We start from the raw sequence: 18,574 nt of genomic DNA on the forward strand, positions 1-18,574 counted from the left end.
TCAGCCGCCACAAGGCAGCATGCTGTTGCAGCCGGGATCGCATGCATCAGTGTGCTGGGGTCTGAGGGTCACCTCCTGTCGCCTGAAGTCTGTTTCAGGCGTCCTGAAGTACGTCTGTTCGTGTTCGACAATATCTACATCTACATCTGCATTTATACTCCGCAAGCCACCCAACGGTGTGGGGTGGAGGGCACTTTAATTGCCACTGTCATTACCTCCCTTTTCTGTTCCAGTCTCGTATGGTTCACGGGAAGAACGACTGCCGGAAAGTCTCCGTGCGCGCTCGAATCTCTCTAATTCTACATGCGTGATCTCCTCGGGAGGTATAAGTAGGGGGAAGCAATATATTCGATACCTCATCCAGAAACGTACCCTTTCGAAGCCTGGACATCAAGCTACACCGCGATGCAGAGCGCCTCTCTTGCAGAGTCTGCCACTTGAGTTTGCTAAACATCTCCGTAACGCTATCACGCTTACCAAATAACCCTGTGACGAAACGCGCCGCTCTTCTTTGGATCTTCTCTATCTCCTCCATCAACCCGATCTGGTACGGATCCCACACTGATGAGCAATACTCAAGTATAGGTCGAACGAGTGTTTTGTAAGCCACCTCCTTTGTTGATGGACTACATTTTCTAAGGACTCTCCCAATGAATCTCAACCTGGTACCCGCCTTACCAACAATTAATTTTATGTGATCATTCCACTTCAAATCGTTCCGCACGCATACTCCCAGATATTTTACAGAAGTAACTGCTACCAGTGTTTGTTCCGCTATCATATAATCATACAATAAAGGATCCTTCTTTCTATGTATTCGCAATACATTACATTTATCCATGTTAAGGGCCAGTTGGCACTCCCTGCACCAAGTGCCTATCCGCTGCAGATCTTCCTGCATTTCGTTACAATTTTCTAATGCTGCAACTTCTCTGTATACTACAGCATCATCCGCGAAAAGCCGCATGGAACTTCCGACACTATCTGCTAGGTCATTTATATATATTGTGAAAAGCAATGGTCCATAACACTCCCCTGTGGCACGCCAGAGATTAGTTGAACGTCTATAGACGTCTCTCCATTAAGAACAACATGCTGTGTTCTGTTTGCTAAAAACTCTTCAATCCAGCCACACAGCTGGTCTGATATTCCGCAGGCTCCTACTTTGTTTATCAGGCGACAGTGTGGAACTGTATCGAATGCCTTCCGGAAGTCAAGGAAAATGGCATCTACCTGGGAGCGTGTATCTAATATTTTCTGGGTCTCATGAACAAATAGAGAGAGTTGGGTCTCACACAATCGCTGTTTCCGGAATCCATGTTCCATCAGCTGATTGGCTGCCTTCTTCGCCTGCTCGATCGCCAACTTCCAGCTATGAAAACCCGCCCACTCCTTCACTGCCTTAAAATCCAGTTACTAATAGATTGTCCGCCCTTAGAACCGTACTACAAATATCGTACAATTCGCGTAAGACATTAGAGTGCAATAAGACTGCAGATTTTATAGGAAGCGTCTAAGACGGTCCTTTGAAACCACCACTCACGAAGTAAGACCCCTAGGGAATAGTTGCAGATCCAAGTAAACAATGCTCTGTGTGCAATAGTGGTGCGATATTTCGTCGTGTATTCCGTCATGTAACTTATATTGCTGACTATTAACATCCAAACAGGTCAAAAAGTCTAGTTTTAAATGCAGGAATGCCTTCAGTGACTGATTCGTGCTGTGATGATACATTCACTTTTATCGATTGTATTCATCGAGAGTTCTACTTTCAGCAGTCCTACCCGTCTCGATAAGCATAATTATTGAAGCTGCTGCTTCAGTTAATTCGGATACAAAACCCTCCTGGTAGTTTTAAATTGTGTGCTACTCCAGGATTCGACCCCAGAAAATTCAGATCAGAGCATGCTCCACTATACAGTGAAAATTAATTTCAGAAACAATCCTCTAGACCATTTCTCTGCAGTATACTTTATTCCAGGACAAATAGCTCTGCAAGGTGTGCATCGTATAACGTTTTAGTTCACTGTAATTCATTACAAGAAATTAATTTCAGTTACAAAATATGAAGGTTCCGTGTTCCAACCCTGGACTGGCCACGGTTTTATCTTCCAGGAAGTTTCAAATCAGTGCACACTCCAGTGCTGGGCGAATATTCATACTGGATATTTTTACATTCCTGCATACACTAGGCCGGATTTGACCTGTTGATTTTATCAATTTTTAACTCTCAGTTGATATGTTACAGGCAGCCACTGTTGAGTCATCGCTTGCTGGACTATCAAGAGCCGCTGCTCTTTTTTCATGATGACTTTAGTGAGGTGTGTGAGGACGAACATCCAGAGGCGTCACAAATGTTCCATCTCGCCGATGCACTGTACGCCTTCTATCGTGTGAGGTGGTTCGGACTACTAGCATTCACAAGTTTTCATAATGCAACCACTGTAGGTAAGTTTAAAACTGGAACTCAGCTACTTCAAGTTTATGCACTGATGACTGTGTTCTAATCCAAGGAATAAGGTTCAAATACCCCCATGGACATTCAGTTTTTCATATGCTGTGGTTTTATACGGCACCCAACTTAATACCAATAATGGGACAAATGTTGTTCTGGCATTATTTTACTTTATTCGAGATAGTGGACCTTCCCTCATCCATCCCCCTGCTCCATGATGAATTGTTACCTTCTGCCCCTCTGATAAAATTCCTCCAACTTCCCCTCTGGAAAATACCCAACCCTCCCACTCCCATCACCGGCCCTCTCCCCACTCTTCCTCCACCTGGTAATTGGCAGTCTGTTCTGAGTTGCTGGTGTCAAAGGACATGGGGTAGTTTACTTTTGTTATTTTTGGTGTTATTCTGTTGGAACTTTGTGGCAAAATCTCATCATACTCTGCTGTTCATTTAATTTTGAAAGGTGTAAGAATTGTAAAGTACTTCAAAAACGTTTTGGCCTGTCAGAAAGTAAACAAGCAAGTAGACTGTTTATTTCTGACTGCACATGCAAAACAGCAAATCTGGAAAAGCAGAGATCTTTTTGACGGTAAATAATACATACCACAAAAAATGGTAGTTAAAAATATCTTCACTGGAAAAATAATTACGAAAAACGCAGGAAACAGAGCATGCAATTACCCAACAGCGTTGATGTGTAACCTGGCTCACAATACCGTCCGAAATTAAAAATTTTGGTGGGAAGTACTCTTCTGTGCCCCAATTGTACATCAAAAATCATCTGATTAGGTACAATGTATCATAACTGGTGCTATCCCAACAGAAAATGCTTCAAAATTCGTGGGACGATGTACTAATTACACAATGAAATTAACGGTGAATCATGCATATCACGAGAAAACGATATTTAAAAACATCACCAAAGATAGAAATTATCGCGGAATTCCGTGGGAAATTCATGTGACACAAATTTACACCAATCATGTGCATAGAAACTGACAAATCATAAATATCACAGAAAAATGGTAATGAAAAACTTTGGCACAAGCTAAAATAATCACAAGAAACAGAATTGACACCAGCAGATGAGCAGATATCGATGGTACATCATACACATTGCGTGAAAGCGAGTGGTTAAAAACATTGCAACGCACTGCGCTAAAGATTGTGGAAGATAAACATAATTACAAGCATTACAGAAGACTTGCATCTTACACTTGTGCGTTGTAAAACATGTGCTGTAGTTGTAGGGTCAACTGCTGTCCACTGCCACCCTACTTCAGCTCGCGTCAGACACAGCTTGGCAGTCTACTGCAGGGGACAGCACTACAGTGCTTGGCAGAAGTGGCAGCTGGCTGTGTGGCCAAGGTACAGGCCTCTTATTTTTTTGTACGTCAATGGCCCGTTCAGGTTGGCGAACAGCTGTAATCCTCTAGAGACCTGTGCTGACAGCTTTCTTATTTGTTGCTAGCTGACCACCTGCATTTCGTTATGTGTATTTCCCGGAACAAAACGTTCACTCAATCAGTAGTGGCTTTAAAGGCCTTACTAGGAAGATGATGTCGCCCTCTGTGCAGCGCCCACGACCAGTTTTAGAGGACTGGTTTTTTGTTGTTCTGCTCTGACAGCCCACAGGCTAATAGTGGCGTCTTCTGGCCATTATGTCTGTCTCACTTTGTTGTCGTCAATCAGCTTGTAGTGGTACTCATTTGACAATGTACTTCTGTATTCAGCATGTTTGAACCAGCAGACCTGTAAAGGCAGCTTCAAAGGCCTTCCTACAAAAACAGAAAAAGGATGGTGTTCTTCCTGTGATCATACACACAAGCTTGCTTCATAGGCATCCAGAAAAGTTATACAGCAAACACTAGAACGCTAACCTTGGCTTTGATGTGGGTGATAACCACTTTTCAAGGGTTTCTTGTGAACGCCAACAAAGACATTGCTGGAACGATGACCTTGTGAACAACACCTGTCCCAGAGCATTATGCACCAGCTTTGATGTAGATGCTGGTACAGGTTATTTTCCGCTAGGACTGGTGAATACTGACACAAAAGTTGCTGTTTCACCTGTGTTCCGTAGGACAACAACACCAGCTATGTCTGAACCTGCTGACCAGAATTCTCCCCAGTACAAGAATTCCTTATGGTTCTTGCCAAATCAGTGGGCAGACCTTGAGACTATAAAAATCTTATCATCTCGACAGTCATCTTCATTCTATTCTAGTCTAGAATACATTCAGTTGTCAGTGTTATGTGTAAATCCGTTCTCCTCTTTTGTGCAGTTGTCACCATTTAACAGTGCCGTCAAATGGTCAGCATCTTCACGCAGCATCAGCTGCGTCAGTGGCAGTCGGTGATGTCCGAGGAAGTGTTCCAGGGAATTTCCACGTAAGCACATACTTTCGTAGCAAATGTTTGCGTGTTCGTTGCTCTGAGTGTTTAGATACCGTTCAAATGACTAAGTTATCTGTGTGCATTCGTTATTGCGTTGCTCTGAGTGCTCAGATTTTCGTTAAAACGAATTTAGAAGCAAGTGTTCATCGTTATTTTGGAGCATGTTTTTATCAAATAAGTGTGACAATACGAATTTAGTAGCAAGTGTTCAGATTTCGAAATAAATTTTTGTGACTTCATTGCATGACTTTATCAACTCACAAGGGAACCTCCCCATCGCACCCCCCTCAGATTTAGTTATAAGTTGGCACAGTGGATAGGCCTTGAAAAACTGAACACAGATCAATCGAGAAAACAGGAAGAAGTTGTGTGGAACTATTAAAAAAATTAGTAAAATATACAAACTGAGTAGTCCATGGGCAAGATAGGCAACATCAAGGAGAATGTGTACAGAGGAGCGCCGTGGTCCCGTGGTTAGCGAGAGCAGCTACGGAACGAAAGGTCCTAGGTTCAAGTCTTCCCTCAAGTGAAAAGTTTAATTTTTAATTTTCAGTTTATATGACAAACTCTTATGTTTTCATCACTTTTTTGGGAGTGATTATCACATCCACAAGAAAACCTAAATCGGGCTAGGTAGAAGAATCTTTTTATCCATTCGCCAAGTGTACAAGTTAGGTGGGTCGACAACATATTCCTGTCATGTGACGCACATGCCGTCACCAGTGTCGTATAGAATATATCAGATGTGTTTTTCTGTGGAGGAATCGGTTGACCTATGATCTTGCGATCAAATGTTTTCGGTTCCCATTGGAGAGGCACGTCCTTTCGTCTACTAATCGCACGGTTTTGCGGTGCGCTCGCAGAACACAGACACTAAACTTATTACAGTGAACAGAGACGTCAATGAAGGAACGGACAGATCATAACTTTTCGAAAATAAAGAAAGTAAAATTTTGAGGCGAGAGAAGACTTGAACCAAGTACCTCTCGTTCTGCAGCTACTCACGCTAACCAGGGGACCACGGCGCTCCTGTGTTCACATTTTCCTTGATGTTGCCTATCTTGCGCATGGACTACTCAGTTTGTATATTTTACTCATTTTTTTTCATATTTCCACACAACTTCTTCCTGTTTTCTCGATTGATCTGTGTTCAGTTTTTCAAGGCCTACCCACTGTGCCAACTTATAACTAAATCTGAGGGGGGTGCGATGGGGAGGTTCCCTTGTCAGTAGTATCTTTCCTTGTTAGAGTACGCATTCTTGAAATGTTGAGAGGGGTTAATTGACAGGTATAGGTTGAGAGAATGTACACTGCTGAGCCAGTACAACCCCCAGAGTACTCTCCTGCGGTGATTCCGCAATGTAACAACGTATTCTCGTCAAAAATATTTGTAATGTTGTAATTTTTTTCACACTAATATGTATCACTTTCGAGGGTAGTGTTACACGACCCCTGATGAATCTGTGACAGATGTGTGTAAATGCATAGTCCTTTCATTAATTTTTTCTCGTAATAGAGTAAACACTTTTTAAATCAGTATGTTAATGATGCTGTTGTTGTAAGCGAAATCAGTAAGGTGGAACGGCGGCTCCATGCTGGCCCCGACGAGGACATTTCATAGTTTTTGGAAGAAATAGAGAAGATGAATTTTATCCATTGTGGATGGTGTTGAGCTCCATGACTCTTCGTTTATAGGGCATAGAAACATTTCCGCTACCAGTCACAATAAAAGATTATGTTGGAACAAATAAGCCCTCGGTCACAAATATTAAGTCAAAATTGATCTGGTTTCGACACTACTATGAGCGTCGTCTTCAGATTTAGACTAAGAGTTCTAAAATATATTAGGTATATAGTACATTAATAAAATTAAAGTCTGTACTGACTGGAAAAGATGCAGTACTTACAAGTCACATATTAAAAAAGATCTGAGCCGGAAAGGCGACGTCATTAACAGTTGTGAGATGGGGAGTCGCTAAGGGCTGCTCGTACTGTGGACAAGGGTTGCAACGAGACTGAGGTGCCCACTTTAGAAAGTGTGGGCAAGTAAACATGGTGTTGCTGCGAGCGCCATCTAGTAGCCTCAGAAACAACTAGGCTACAGTACATTCAAAATGGGACACATGAAATTGTGATGCTGCTGATTCAGGCATAACGTAAGCATTAATAATAATAGGATGAAGTTTCATATTTATCTGCTTTAAATAGAGATACATTTTGTAACGTAAAAAACGTTAGTTATGACATACAAGAAAACAGCAAAGATGTGACAGGAAAACAACATTTCGGTAAACTGCATGAGGAAGTCTGAATCAAAGATCAAGCAATGGCTTTATACAGCCAAAAAAGTTTTTATTTCGCAGCTGCAGCTGTTCGTTGAGAATGAGGCCGTCATGACGAGTGAGATGTTTGAAAATCTCCAATTCCTCTAAGACATCTAACCTACGCCCCTTCTTTTCGGTATGCAGAATATTGTTATCGCCTATGGCTTTAGGCAAGTGTCCAGTAATTAAGAGATGGTCAGCAAAGGATGAATTTAGGGGACTGGTGCCGTTCTTTCTCAAAAGATGTTCTGTATATCTGATGGTGAAAGCACGTCTAGTTTGCCCTATATATTAGGAGGAGCAGGTATCGCAGATGATCTTATAAACGCCAGAACTTTCTGTAGGGGAGCGAATGGATTTCAAATTATGAATGAAGTTTCTCTTTAGATTATTATTAGTAGAGAAGGCAACATTGCAGTTGTATTTGTTGCGAAGCATGCGCTGAATCTGATAGGAAATGGGTCCTACGAAAGGAATAGAAAAACGTTTTTTTGGGTTAATTTCAGTGCATGAGGTGTTGAGCGTGGTCGTTCTTGCAGTTTTATTTTTTAGGATATCGTCCACTATGTTAGGGGTATAATCGTTATTGACTGCTATGGTTTTAGTTAAATTAATCTCCTCATTAAACTTTTCTGTTGAATGTGGTATGGAGGTGGTTCGGTGAATGGCAGAGTGAAAAAAGGCCATTTTCTGAGACTGTGGATGAAAAGAGGAAGCAGGCACGATTTGGTCAGTTTACGTTTCTTTTCGAAAAATATTGAAAGTGATGTTATTGTCTTCTATTGTAAGCGTCAAGTCTAAATAATGTAATTGGCAGTTTTCGTTTTCGAGTTCAAAAGTGAAAGAATTTTTTTCACGGATGTCGTTAAAAAGTTTAAATATATGATCAATTCTATCGGCGGGTCCGTTATAGATGACTAGAATATCATCAACGTATCTTTTGTAAGAAAGGATACCTAGTGAAGCGGCTAAGACACGGTTAAACAGCTTTTTTTCCAAGGAATTGATAAAGATGTTGGCAGGGATGCCGGCTAAAGGGTTGCCCATAACGAGCCCATCAGACTGCTGGTACAGTTGTCCGTTGAATTCAAAGTAGTTGTACTTGACAAGGACATTAATGAGATTCATGAAGTCGGTAATCTGTTCATCTGATAGATCTTTTTTAAATTGACGTAAGTTTTCTTCCACAATTATGAGCGTCTCATGTACCGGGTCATTGGTACAAAGATTTTTAATATCTAAGGAAAAAAGCTTGGTGTCTGAACTGCATACTAAGTTTTAATATTTTGGACCAAAACGTGGCTGTTAAGAACGGAACAATTATTTTCGAAAACGAAGGATTTTTTCAAAGTTTCGTGTAGAAATCGGGCCAAATCGTGATATGCGCTATTCATGCTATTGGGGATTGGACGTATTGGATGATTAGGTTTACGAATTTTGAACTGCGACCGAAGTTTAGGGGGCTGAGGGTTCATATTAATGAGTAGTTTCTTTTGGAAAGGTTTTATAAGAAATTTTGCATTGTTAATGGCTGATCTTACTTCTTTCTGTAATTTAGGAGTCTGATCATCATGCAGTTTACCGAAATGTTGTTTTCCTGTCACATCTTTGCTGTTTTTTTGTATGTCATAACTAACGTTTTTTACGTTACAAAATGTATCTCTATTTAAAGCAGATAAATATGAAACTTCATCCTATTATTATTATTAATGCTTACGTTATGCCTGAATCAGCAGCATCACAATTTCATGTGTCCCATTTTGAATGTACTGTAGCCCAGTTGTTTCTGAGGCTACTAGATGGCGCTCGTAGCAACACCATGTTTACTTGCCCACACTTTCTAAAGTGGGCACCTCAGTCTCGTTGCAACCCTTGTCCACAGTACGAGCAGCCCTTAGCGACTCCCCATCTCACAACTGTTAATGACGTCGCCTTTCCGGCTCAGATCTTTTTTAATATGTGACTTGTAAGTACTGCATCTTTTCCAGTCAGTACAAACTTTAATTTTATTAATGTACTATATACCTAATATATTTTAGAACAGTTAGTCTAAATCTGAAGACGACGCTCATAGTAGTGTCGGAACCAGATCAATTTTGACTTAATATTTGTGACTGAGGGCTTATTTGTTCCAATATAATTCTGACACGGCCACTGAACCTTAGCAGCTATGTTCAAAGTTTTACAATAAAAGATTATTTATTCGTCACACAACCGGTTTTGGGCCTGTGCCCACCCTCAGGTGTTTATAAATTCATGTACATTTAAAAAAAACTGATACATGGACATGAAAATGATAGCAAATGTGCAACTGAGTGAAAAACTGTCACAATAGCATAATTATAATAAGGATGCTTCATCTCTATGTAAGTACAGAAATATTTTCGACAAATGCTGCCTTGCCACTTACAATTGTTCCATTTGTTGTCTGTTTAGTCACCAGCAAATAATTTTCTTAATATTTAAACAGCGATCTCCAGTAATATAAATATGTACATAAATGTATAAACACCTGATAATGGGCACATGCTCAAAACTGGTCGTGGGACGAATAAATAATCTTTTATTGAGACTGGTGGCGGAAATTTTTCTACACACTATGATAGAGAAGGTGCTTCAGCTCCATTAAGTCCAGTCACCTATGCCTGACTGGGAGCAGGTGCTCTTGATGACCTCATGGATGTGGTGCCATCGTGGATGTGTGGTAACATTACCACAGCTTCAGGTGATTTAGGTCCCCATTTTTGTTTTTTGTAGCGTGTATATAATTAGTGACTTTTCTTTTTTTACAGCAGCAGTAGGCGACTTGATAGCATGCCTATTAATTTTTCGTTATTCTTTCTCTACCGTCAGCGAGACAACTCTGTAGGGATGAGATTCATCCTGGCATCCCCACAGTACACTGTGACGTGTTTGCCAGGACACGTGAAGATGGTATCACCAAAACGTGGACCTTCATGTCACGTCTGTCCCACTAGGATGAGGTTTGTGGCTGTAGAACCCACAGCCACATCAGCTGTCACCATCCCCAGCATTGTCGCCCCTGCTATCACTGCCTTCACCACAGCACTGCTCTGGCAACCATGGGCCTCAACCTTGTGGTCGTTAGGATACCACCACAGCTGGTGACTGGGTGGAGGGTCAGTTCTACCGACCCTTCGTCACCTCCACCATCACTCCAGCTACCATAGGTGACAAATGGCCTGCAGGCATCCACCCATCTGTCTACACACCACCCAGTCATTAGGACTCTGTCACCTGCTGGACCAGAGCTAGGAGTTGCCAAAATGCCTCATCTCCTCAGAAAGCTGCCGTTACTGCAGTCCAGAAGCTCACACTGGCCCAATGCGGATGCACCTCACGGCTGGAAGCCTAACAAAGCTGGTCGCACAACATCAAATACCTCATCACAAGACTCCACCACCGACTTCGCCCAAAGAATGATTGTAGTGCTCGGCTGCTAATCATAATAGTAGTAATTGTGATCCTGTGGCTAGTGGCAGTTTCGTCTCCAGTCTTATTATCGATGGACATCAGGTTTTAATGTGAAACCACAGTTAAACTACAAGGTTATACAGGATGCATTTGAGGAACATATCTGTTGTGGAGCAACACGCCTCAAAATTATTAATGAACCTCGGTTTGATGTCATTAAGTGCAGCGCTGCGCTGTGTTATGAACTCACACGTCTCCCTAAAAATGACTCAGGCATTGAGGAGACAATTATTGTATACATCTTTGGAAGGAAAAGTGGCGTGGTACTGCGGAACACCTCCAACGCTAAGTAGTTTCATGATTCCACCTGAGTGGCATACAGGCTAAGTTTTCTGCCATGGAAGTTAGCTCAGGTAAGGCAATCAGCCATGTACTACACGTGATCATCAGCACACGTCTCTTTGATCCGCTAAATCAGGGGTACAGCTATATTGATCTTACTAAGGATATAGATTATAAGAAGGTATGTATTAAAGTCCAAAACACGAGGGAAAATTAAGTTTTGCCAAGTCAGTCCTGATTGTGAAGGAAATGGTAAGAAAAATCAGCAGTGTCCACTTCAGTAAAGCAGAGATATTGACGTTCGTGGGTTTTTATTATTCTGACGGTATCCATCTCCCTATTAAAATCCAGGGCACTCCTAAATTTTTGGCACAGAATACTGGGCTACCTCCTCATGTTTATTGCCTGAAGGAGAACAAGCTAGATACATATGGTAAAGATTTTACGACCTCTTCTTTTCTTTGAATTTGCCAGTCAGCCTAAGCTACATGTAAACGTGCTGCTGCTCTCGAATGGTGTCGATTATCACTATGTATGGATCAGAAATATGTTATGGCACCTTTCATCAACACTATTCTGTTGTTTATCTGTAATAGGAAATGAAAGGGAACTGCCACTAGATACAGAATCACAAATAATACTACAATGACTAGCAGCCAAGAACTGAGACTACTCTGTGAGCAAGGCCAATTGTTGGGTGGAGCAATGATATATGTGGCGTGGTGCACCAGCCATGCGAGGCCGCCAGTGGCAGGGTGCAGATGTGTAGTGCCAGTGTGAGCGTCTGGGCTGCAAAGATGGTCATCGTGTGAAGGGAAGAGGCGTGTCAGGATCTCCTAACCCTCACCTGGTTGGTGGCGGCGTCCTAGTGAATGAGCGTGATGTACCTGGGTGGGTGGATGCCTGTTAGCCATCTGCCACTAGCAGTCGCTGGAGCGATTGTCCAGGTGAGGCAGCATCGACAAGGTTGCCTATGTTGTTGGTGTCCAAGTGGCTAGAGGTTGGTTGGTTGGTTTGAGGAAGGAGACCAGACAGCGTGGTCATCGGTCTCATCGGATTAGGGAAGGATGGGGAAGGAAGTCGGCCGTGCCCTTTCAGAGGAACCATCCCGGCATTTGCCTGGAGCGATTTAGGGAAATCACGGAAAACCTAAATCAGGATGGGCGGACGCGGGATTGAACCGTCGTCCTCCCGAATGCGAGTCCAGTGTCTAACCACTGCGCCACCCCGCTCGGTAAAGTGGCTAGAGGGACGAAGCCCATAGCCACCAGAGAAGTGCCACAGTTGGACGGCAGTGGTGATGGCGACAGCGGCTGGGATGATGGTTGCTAATGTAGTTGCAGCTTGTGCAGCCGAAGCCTCATCCCAGCAGACGAAGCGGGCCACACAGGTCCACGTTTTGGCGATGCCATCTTCATCTGTCCAGACACGCAGATGGGGGAGTGGATCACAAGCTCAGTAGTGCTGGCTCACTGACTGTGGAGAAAGAATAATGAAAAATAAATAGATATGTTATAACTTATACCTCGCGTGCTGCTGCTGCAAACAAAGAAAGATGACTGATTATATATGTGCTACAAGAAATAGAATTGGGTACACAAATTACCTGAAGCTGTGGTGATGTCACCCTGTCTCCACGATGACACCACGTGCCTGAGTTCATTAGGGACCATCTTCACTTGGTTAGGCATCAGTGATTGGACTTGACAGAGCCAAAGCTCCTGTTCCATTCCTTCCACCAAATATGGCATGTCGTAATCTGGACCAGCATGGAGCCACTGGCCCAGCTCACCGTTATCACCTACAACAGCAGCAAGATACAAGAAATGCACACAGCAGTATGAAAAAGATTACGAGAAGAATATGTACATACTCTACATCTGCAACAGATTCATCAGTGGTGGTGTGACACTACCCTTGACATCCTCGAAACCACTTTCAACTGCAGGACCATATCGATTTAAGAACGTATACGCATAGACAAATTACAACACTACGAAAAACAAACTTTTTTAACGAGATTATGTACTCACATGGCATATAGGATCGTCAACATGCATCCTCACAGCCTCCAGCTATCGATGGAGGTCTGCCAACATTTCAGGAATGAATGCTGTAACAACAAGAAAACTTTTTTCTACCAAAAACATGCTGCTGAACTCATAAAATGATGCTATTAAATAACGGAAATGTACTTAGAAATCTGAACAGTTGCTACTATATTGTTTTTATCATACTAAATTTATAAAAGCATGAACCAAATTCCCAATAAACACATGTTCATAAATTTATTTCAACTCAAACTTGAACACACAGATCAGTAAAATTATAATTCGAAATCTGACCACTTGCTGCTAAAGTCGTTTTAACAGTGACACGTTATGAAATATATCAACACAAACTGAACACACGCTATTAAATTAGCATAAACAAGCTCTAATCACTCACAGCAATGATATAAAAAACAAACGACAAGCCCTTGCTGCTAAATTCGTTTACTGAAACATGAACTCTCAGAGCAGTGAACACATAAACACTTTCTACGAAATATGTACTTACATGGCAGTTCCTCCAACTACTGCCTCAGACGTTTCCCGCTGTCACTGATTTTGTTGTTGCTGCTTGAAGATGCTAATCGCTTCGTGGGGGTGTTAAACGATGGCAGTATGACAAAAGAGGCAGATGGATCGACTAACGATGATGACAACTCAACATAGCCACAGACTAGAGGAGAATGAAGATGTCTGGATGGGGCAGGCTGTATATAGACTCAGGCTCTGCCCACTAATACGGCGGAACCCATTAGCAACGGTGTACGTGGGAAAACCATGATCAACAGCTTCAGACACGATCAGTGCTGTTGACCCACAGATCGCAGATGAAACAGCAATCAGTTCTTCTTCCAATAGCATTGTCTTTGTCAGTATTCACCAGTCCTTCCAGAAAAAAACATGTTGTCAGCCTCATCAAAGCTGGTTCAAATGGCTCTGAGCACTATGGGACTTAACTGCTGTGGTCATCAGTCCCCTAGAACTTAGAACTACTTAAACCTAACTAACCTAAGGACAACACACACATCCATGCCCGAGGCAGGATTCGAACCTGCGACCGTAGCGGTCTCGCGGTTCTAGACTGTAGCGCCTAGAACCGATCGGCCACTCTGGTCGGCTCATCAAAGCTGGTGAATAAACAGCTGGCTATGGGCATTGTTCATAAGGTCCGTGTGCCAAGAATGTAATTGTCGATGTTCAGCAGGCCTCCCCAGAGTCCTGTTGTCAGTTAAATCAAAGCTGGTGGAAAATCCTCTGGCAAAGGTGTTGCTCACAATATCAACTTTCTAGGAATGTCTTTACCAGTCTAACCCTGAAAACTGGTTGTCAGCTACATTAAAGCCAAGATCCAACTCCTAGTCTTTCCCATGCAACTTTTCCAGATGCGTTTGAAGCAAGCGCTTGTGTTTGTTTGGAGACAGGTAATGTCTGTCTTTCTAGGAGGGGATCGGTGCGACCAATACATCTCTGCTGGCTGAAACATCAACAACTTGTAAGCATATTGTCACATCGCTCGCTTGGTTGCTGGACTATCCCTGCGAGCGACTGCATTGCAGAGTCAAGCGTGGGACACGGAGCTTCTATGTTGTGTTGCGGGTAGCTCTGCTTGTGAAAGGCATTATTATGGAAGTTAAAATGCGGCTGAAAGTACTACTATTGTGAACTAATGAGATATGGAAGTGGATTCAGTGAAAATGCGTAAAAAAGTAATTATGTATGAGCAGTGCCGCCGATAACGTGTTGGAGTATTCGCCCGTTTGCGTATCGCACCGTGTAACATCAATCATCCGCGTCGTGTTCGGCATCCCAGAATGAAATTAACGTGAATCAGTAAAATAGTTTACCACAAAGAAGGGCAATCAAGTCACAGTATCTTGTAACGAGCGAGAGAACATGTGTTCGGTCATCGCATTTCCGCATCATCAACAATCAGCCGCGTCACGACAGTTACGCGCACGCTCGTACAAGTGGGAACTTTGAACTGGAAATTAACTTTTATGAATAGTGTTATATTATTACAAGTGTCAAGAAGGACTAGTAACAGATATATGTATGTACGTGACGAGCGTATGAACTTTCGGTCGACCATTCGGCTTCTGCATCATTAAATCTCACCCGCGTCGTGTCGGTTGCGCGCACGCTCGTCCCACCGATAATTTTGGACAGATAATCATCACTGCCCGTGTATCAGCTAGAGTACGACTGTAAAACACGTGTGATGGCGTGAAGCACAATAGTGACAGACATTAACATCGTCAAGAATACTGTACAATAATATGGGAATGATAATTATGATCTTTCATCAAATTAGCAAGAAAGTTAATCATCATCAACACTTACGACTCAGTGTATAAAAAGTACAACCTCTGATTTTCTTATCGTCTCAGTATATAATTATCCATACCAGACGAAGGACAGTGTTGTGTTTGGAGTTGAGTGGCTCCCCTAAACCCGTTTGTATATCTATATACACAATTTCAGGCAAGCCAGCAGCGCTGAGGAGCAGAAATAATATGACTGCCGCGGGGATATCAGGTACGTTGCGTGGACAGGGCACACGGTCAAAGCGAGAACAGTTTAAGGGTCCCCCACCGGCTGTATCCGCAAGCCACCTAATGGCGTGTGGTTGAGGGCACGTTTGTACCACTAACAGCGACCTCTAACAACCCTGTCCCAGTCGCGAATAGTGCCTGGGAAGTATGAATGCCGGTAAGCCTCTATATTGGCTCTTCATTTCTCGAATGTTCTCTTTCTGTTAATCACGTGAGATGTATGTGGTGGTGGCGGTGAGAGGGGGGGGGGGGGGTTGGGGTGGTGAAGTATATGTTGTCCGACTCTTCCCGGAAATTTCGGTTGTAAATCTCTCTGGCACGCGCAGTGTCTCTGTTCTAACTTCTGCCAAATGAATTTGTTGACCATTTCTGTAACGCTCTCACTCCGACTAAATGATCCCATGACGAAACGCGAAACTCTTCATTGGATCCTCTCTGTCTCTTTTATCCGTCATCCCAGATCTATGAACAACACTTAAGAATTAGTCCAACAACCACCTTATAGGCTACTTCCATCGTGGATGAGTTAAATTTCCTTAAGATTCTTTCTATGAATCGGCTTCTGGATGTGGTCATTCCACTTAAGGTAACTCCGGATAGTTACTCCTAAATATTAAATGGTAGACACTATTTCCAGCTGTTTGTCATCAATAGTGTAGCTATACAGTAGTACATTTCTTTTCCTATATAAGCGCAATTTGTCATATTTATTTACATTCGGGGTCAACTGCCTCAGCCACGACCATTCCTCAGTTCTTTGCATGTCATTCTATAAAACATTACTACCTTCTGGCATTGCTGCTTTGTTGTAGATAACCGCCTCATCTGCGAACAGCCTTAAAGAGTATCCGACACCTTCTACTTGACGATTTATGTACATTGTAAACAGTAGCGGTTCTGGCACCTTCTCTTTGAGTACTCCGGAAATTACCTTTACGTCTGTCGATTTTGTTCCGTTAAGAACAAAGTGTTGCATTCAATCTCTAAGGAAGCCTTGAATACAGTCGCAAATCCGCTCCGATACTCGATAAGCTCGTATTTTTTCACTAAACAGCAGAACGTGACGGTGCCAAATGGCTTCCTGAAGTCAACGAACACGGCATTAACCTGAGCGACGTTGTCCACTACGGTGTGGATCTCGTGGAGCAAATGAGTTTCGCAGGATCTCTATTTATGGAATCATGTTGATTTTTATACAGGAGATTTTTATTCCCCAGAAAGTCATAATTCTCGAGCACAAAACATATTTCATAATTCTACAACATTTTGACATCAACGATATATGTCTCTAACTGTGTGCATCTGTGCTACGGCCCTTATTAAAAGTGGGCTGGGGTGGTTGATAAGGGAAGAGTGTCCTTCAGACAGAGTACAGGTAGTGTATTGTTAAGTGTGCACTTCTTCCAGGAAATGCCTTTGATGCAATCATTACTAGTTGACTGACTGCATCCATGTGAGACCAATAAAATGGACACGAGACTCTACTTCTGGTCTGCAGTTGCGATAAGGTGTTTCTAGAAAGGCTTTTGAAGCACTCACCCCTCTGAGTGAATGTAGGAAAATACACATAGCAAAATGCAGGTGAGTAGACAAATGCAGTAGGTTGTGTCGCAGTTTTCGTGAGCTAACTCACTAGTACGTCGTTCACTAGCTCACAAAAACGTACTTAGAACTTGCTGGATTTATCTACTGTAATCCAATTTTCAGGTTTAACTCTCATAATTTCATTTAAAAAGTATATTTAAATTAAATACCTTAGAAAAAATAATAAACATGAATATTTTTTCATATCATGTTAACTTATACGTTATTTTTTTCTCACAAAAGTTGAACATAAGAAAATAAATTTAATATTTTTTTATAAAAAGTGAACATACGAAAATAAATGAAATTGGACTATGGTGAACATAAGAAAGCTATTGTTTACCTAAAATTGTCCTAATTATTTGCCGGCCGGAGTGGCCGTGCGGTTCTAGGCGCTACAGTCTGGAGCCGAGCGACCGCTACGGTCGCAGGTTCGAATCCTGCCTCGGGCATGGATGTGTGGATGTCCTTAGGTTAGTTAGGTTTAATTAGTTCTAAGTTCTATACGACTGATGACCTCGGACATTAAGTCGCATAGTGCTCAGAGCCATTTGACCTAATTATATCCTCTTGAGCAGTCATAAAACTTTTATGAATGGCCAAATGTGAATGTTTTTTAACAGTACCGGTAGGCTTATTTACAGTTCTCTCACATTCAGAAGGAACTTTCATTTTCAGATAATATTTTTTACATTCTTTACACGTCCTACAACATCCATCTTTTCGATATTTATCTTTGTAAAATTCATTAATAGTCTTTTTTTCTAGATAGTCACCATACTGCTTTAGCTGTTTGGTGTTGTCCATTTAAAGGATACAAAACTTAATAGGAAAAATAAAACTGATTTTCCGCATTGCAACACAAAGTGAATTCCACATCATGAAATTCATTCTCAGAAAGTGGAAAACGTTTCCTATCAAGTACCGTCCACTCCATTATTCCTATAGACTGAGCTTCTGGCTTTTGATCTTCTGTATATCAACACATGACAGAGACCTGCCTCTGAGCTAACAGAGTACTCCTTTATTTTGGGCTAAAACACACCACCCACTCTTAAGTACACGTCTTAAACCTTACTATCGGATGGTGATGAGTCATACAGAAGTCAGAATAGTAAACGTTTTGTGAAATGTCTAGCTTTCTACCACACCACTGATGCTTTGATGGCTTAGTGAGATAATGGTCAAAAACCTTCAGTCTACATACCTAGTTAAGAGGTTTGATAGAGTGTACTAGCCAGGGATTGTATATATAGTTTGTATTCGAGTGACAAAGTACATTCCAAAAAGTAACACTTTCATCAGTTTGTTGTGAACGTAAAGATATGATTTTCGTCATATTATTGTACTTCGTTTGAAGAGACGAAGGTAAACTACATGTGAGTGTTACTATGAATACTGAAAACAACTTTAAAAATAATTTATTTGTATTTAA

The 18,574-nt window shown here is 42.0% G+C and overlaps 1 protein-coding gene across 1 annotated transcript in view; it reads left to right on the top strand.

The window, feature by feature from the left end:
* The window catches only part of LOC126458166 (uncharacterized), a 189,411-nt gene that overhangs the window by 109,322 nt on the left and 61,515 nt on the right, over window positions 1-18,574 (top strand). Inside the window, exon 6 of the mRNA XM_050095034.1 lies at window positions 2,249-2,448. Coding sequence (XP_049950991.1) covers window positions 2,249-2,448 — 200 coding nt within the window. The remainder of the gene's footprint in view (window positions 1-2,248; window positions 2,449-18,574) is intronic.

The sequence above is a fragment of the Schistocerca serialis genome, chromosome 2 (genome assembly GCF_023864345.2).
Source record: "Schistocerca serialis cubense isolate TAMUIC-IGC-003099 chromosome 2, iqSchSeri2.2, whole genome shotgun sequence".
Taxonomy (NCBI): Eukaryota; Metazoa; Arthropoda; class Insecta; order Orthoptera; family Acrididae; genus Schistocerca; species Schistocerca serialis.